A 4770-nucleotide genomic window follows, 5' to 3' on the forward strand; every position below is an offset into this window, starting at 1 on the left:
TATCGATCGTGAAATCTTTTCGGATAATATTAATTAATATTATATTAGATTAGATGGTTAAATTAAATTGAAAGTGTTTCGATCGATGTTCAATTATATAGCAAAAGTTTATCTGCCTCGAAATTTATCGAAAAACATTACGTATAATCATTATAATTAATTGTATTCGATGAGATAAAAATTGTGATACGAAAATATCGGTTAATCTTTTTATTCGTTGAGTTATAAACAATCTATAAATAACACTTTCAAAGTTCCATGAATATATCAACATCCTACGTAATTGTTAGAAAATTTATCATGTTGGTTCATTTTTCTATGAAAAATATAATTTAATTTCCTTCATCATCGTGTCTCCATTTTCTCGAACATTTATTAACAAACGAATTACAAAATTTAAGTGTCTCGTGACATTGAGAATTTTTTAGAAGAAGCTCGTCTTTATCGCTTAAACAATTATAACGCCAAAATCTTTTCGATAGCATCGATTTTTATCAGATAAATGAAAACATGTGACACGTTCTCATTTCGTTTTCTTTCTTTTTTTTTTAATAAATTAATAATACCACCGGAGACCAGATTAGATAATAAATTAAAGAATCGTCTGGCGATTGTTTGCTAAATTTTTTTTTTATCTCACGAAACTTTTTTTTATATTACTCATTGCAAATTTTTTTTTTTTGATATCTTTTCGTATTTCTTAATATCGCTTGACCTATATATTTTCTCAAATTGTATTTGTTACATTTAATTGACTTCTTTTTTATTTCATTTTTTTTTAAACGAATCAGAGAATAATAAGATTCCAAAAAACTGTCTTTCAATTAATAAATTGATTATATTTCTAACTTTTAATTTTAGTTCTAATTATTTTGTAAAAAAAATGAAAATAAAAATTGTAAATATAAATATATTATTCATTCTAGATTTAAAAAAAAAAAAAATGAATTATAGCGAACGAGTTCAGAAAAACCAAGGACGAAAAATCGCGATAGAGAAGAAAAGAAAAAAGAATAACCACATCGGTGGATTTAAACCGACATAAACGTTAAATCCGAGAACACGGAATAAGCAAGAAAATTCCCCTGCGTCTGCTGTAATCCTTACATTCCACGAATATCAAACGATCTAAAAGACGTCGTAACGTTGCACGGCGAAAAACAAGCTGAACACGCGTAAAACGTCAGAATCGAATGATAATCAGGCGAGGCATGGTATCGGTGGGACAGGTTATCAGGAGGCTCGAGAGATTTAACGGTCCTCGAGGAGGAAACAACGTGGAATAGAACAAGATACAGATAACAATGCGCCCCATTTTTTTTTTTTTTTTTCACCAAAAAAACGCGTAAAATTTCTCCTATGAAAGTTTCATGACGATTAGCATGTTAGCCGGCACGCGAGTCGATTGTGGTCTATGATACATATTTAAGGGAGAAAGGGAAATTTGGAAGTACCGTTTTCGAAGTGCATTTCGTAACAACAGCCGGGGTCGAATTATCTCTCGTCGATCGAGATTCTATTTTTCGATATATTAAATAATATTTCCGATTTTTTTGATTATTTTTCCCGATGATAATCGAATAAAAACTTAACGTCTAACGGAATATTATTTCGTTCTCCTAACCGAAGTAAAAATAAAGGATATCGAAGAGAAGACCGTTCGTTTGAAAACGCGAGAAAAGAAAGCCGAGGCAAGTTTATCTTTATTGGAGATCTTTCTTTAGTGGACAAGAAAAGAAGTGAGAGAAAGATATCGGTCGCGTGACTCTGCATCGAGAAACTCTTCTAGGCTACTGGTATACCTGACTTTTTAACTTATCGTTAAAAAAAGAAAAAAAGTGCAATTAACGATAAGCTTGGTGTTACGTTTCGTTAACGAACTATGTTTCATCGGTTTCACAGTGTTTACTAACAGCCTTTTTCTTCTCTCTCCAACCTTTTAATCTTGAAAGAGCCGTGAAGTTAGCTATATAAAATGGCACGACACTTTACTTTGGTACATTACGTTTAAAATTAATAATAATTCGTTCGAGGCAAGCGTCTTTTGTTTAATCCAACTATTACAGCTATTATAATAAAACCCAAGCACAAAATTCAACCATCACCACACTGTATCTTAAAACATCCTATCCACCGTTCTTTTTCTACCTTCCAAGGCAACGTGCAATATTTAAACTTTCTTAAGCAGAGAACACGTTTTTATCCCAGAGTACAGTTCGCTACACTCTATCCATCCACTCTATCCAAGAAAGTGATAGAACTTAAAATATCCCAGACATCTCGAATCAAGTTTTTAAAGGACCTCATCGATAATCGTTCACTAAAATGAACGAATGGCGAGGACAGAGACAGAAGAAGAAGAAGAAGAAGAACGAAAAATTCGAGAAATTCACTTACCCATAAGTCGTCCATGGTGATGGAGTTGTCTGTGTAGAAAACGAGAACCTCCGCGGTGAGAGGTGATGGCTCTCGCAATTTCGAGGCGAGAAGTAGGCAGGCAGTTCCTAGCAGCTGCAGCTGCGACTTCCTGATCGGGCAGATCGAGAGGAACCTGTCGACATAGTTCATCGACAGGGGGAAGACCTCGTCCTGGCACTTCTGCTCCTCGCATACCTGTCAACGATCATCGAACAGATTAAAATCTGTGCCTACGCGCGAAGGGGTTGTTGTCGACAATTTGTCCCCCTCTCAGGAGGAGGTGTTGAGAAGGGTGGCGCTTGGGAATCGGGGATGCGTCGATACCTGGTGTTGAATTAAGTGGAACGTGGGTAAGGTTCCTGGCCGGGGTTTTGAAAGGGTTTTGTGGACGAGGGTTGAGGGATCTTTGGAAGAGGAGGGTGTTTTAGCCGTTATTCGATTAATTAATGGATAAACAGAATGTATTAGTATATTCTTGGATGTAAATGATGAAGTTAAATAATAAGAGTCTTTTTCTTTTACAATAATAAATAAAGAAATTTTGGATTGTATCTTTTTTAAATGTATCTGTACATTTTTGTTTGCTTATTTTAAATTGGTAAAAATGTCGAAAAAAATAAATTTTGTTAATAATACTTTTTCATATTATAAATTGATAATTATTTTATCTTAAATTAAAGCAGAATAGAGAATCTTCCGATTATTTCTCTTTGTAAAAAATTAACTTGATGAAAATTTCCTAGTGAAAATTAAATAATACGATAAAAAAAAAAAAGAACCATCGAAGAATTTATCAAATATTCGAAATAAAAATTTCGAAACGTACGATGACGTTTGTTTGAAATTAATCGAAATTCGATGATAATTGAACAAAATAACGACATAAAAATAAGCCGGGGACAAAAATCAGAGACCGGATTTCCTCTCCTTGTATTTTAACATCGTGGCTTTGGCTAATCGATCACCCTGGGGCACAGGTCGGGGACCTCGGGTTTTTGTTTTCAAAGTATTCTCGAGGAGAAGATACAATCGATACAGTCGATGCTGAAGAAGAGTGTAACGAGCTTTTGACGTGAAACGAAACTCCAGGTTCGACAGGTCGTAATAATTTTTCGTTAAACGACTACAGCATATAATAATTCGATAGAAATAAACGAATCGATCTCGTCCAATTTAAATTGCAAAAATAAGAAAACAACAGAAATATTCGGACAAAATAACCTCGAATTTTCAATCGTATTATATCAAAAAAGGAGAATATGATCCCACCAATATAATTAAATAATCGAGTGGAAAATTATTTTCTACGAGAGAGAAAAAAAATAAATAAATAAAGAGATTAGGATAAGAATTTAGATCCTTTGGAGAAAATTAAATTTGAAGTAAGAAATTATTTTTTTATATCGATATTATACTTCAGGAATCGTGGAATAAAATCGACCAAAATTTTCCACGATGGGTTCACCGGTTGGGTGCAGCCATACGAATCGTCGTCGTCATTCCACCCTCTTCTAACAGCACCCTGACCAATTAACACTAAAAAATAATTATCTGTGACCCATGATCGATTAAACATCCGTTTGAGGAAAAAATAAATAAATAATAAAGTATAAGGGGAACAAGATACTTAGATTCAATCAATCGAAAATCAATACTTTTTTCTCAGACTATCGAAGAATATTGTTTAGATCATTTTAATTGAATTTTCAATTATTAAGACAGAATGGATGAGGTTGAAATTGAATGAAACGTTAATATATTGTTATAACGTTTCAATTATCGTTCACTTACAATTACATTTCAATACACGTATTAAAGTATCCATTCAACATTTGAATTATATTATTTCTTAACATTTTTAAATAATTTATAATCCAGCCTGGAAAATCCTTGTGGAATCCTTATCCCTTCAATAGAAATGAATCGCATTATAATCCCTACTGTTCTCTATCTCGACTTAATGAGATAGAGTCTCGTCTGAATCACATTGAAAGACCAAGTCTAAAATCGGCCATCGGCGTCGTCTTGAATGGAAACTGAGGTTTATACAGGCCGTCTCAAGACGGACGATACCAACCAGCCGCGCGAATACAAATGACTTCAACGTTTAGTCAAAAAAAATAAAAGTAAAGCAACATTTTTTTCGAGAAAATCGAGCTTGAAAAATTCGAGACCTGTGATCGCAAACAAGAGTTTCTCCAACCCCTTTCGATTTCAAATTCAATTTTCTTGAAAAAAAAAACTTTCGAGCGAAAAAATTTTTATTCCATTCGTTTTCATTCGAGTAGAATCGAAAATGTCCTCAATACAATTTTTTTCAGCTTCGTTTCGAAAAAAAAAAAAAAAAAAAAA

The 4770-nt window shown here is 33.2% G+C and overlaps 1 protein-coding gene across 1 annotated transcript in view; it reads right to left on the reverse strand.

Moving 5' to 3' along the window:
* The window catches only part of LOC102676275 (G1/S-specific cyclin-D2), a 46351-nt gene that overhangs the window by 31657 nt on the left and 9924 nt on the right, over positions 1 to 4770 (reverse strand). Inside the window, exon 2 of the mRNA XM_006612905.2 lies at positions 2398 to 2613. Within this exon, the coding sequence (XP_006612968.1) occupies positions 2398 to 2613 (216 nt within the window). The remainder of the gene's footprint in view (positions 1 to 2397; positions 2614 to 4770) is intronic.

The sequence above is a fragment of the Apis dorsata genome, unplaced genomic scaffold (assembly GCF_000469605.1).
Source record: "Apis dorsata unplaced genomic scaffold, Apis dorsata 1.3 scaffold_129, whole genome shotgun sequence".
In the NCBI taxonomy this organism is placed as follows: Eukaryota; Metazoa; Arthropoda; class Insecta; order Hymenoptera; family Apidae; genus Apis; species Apis dorsata.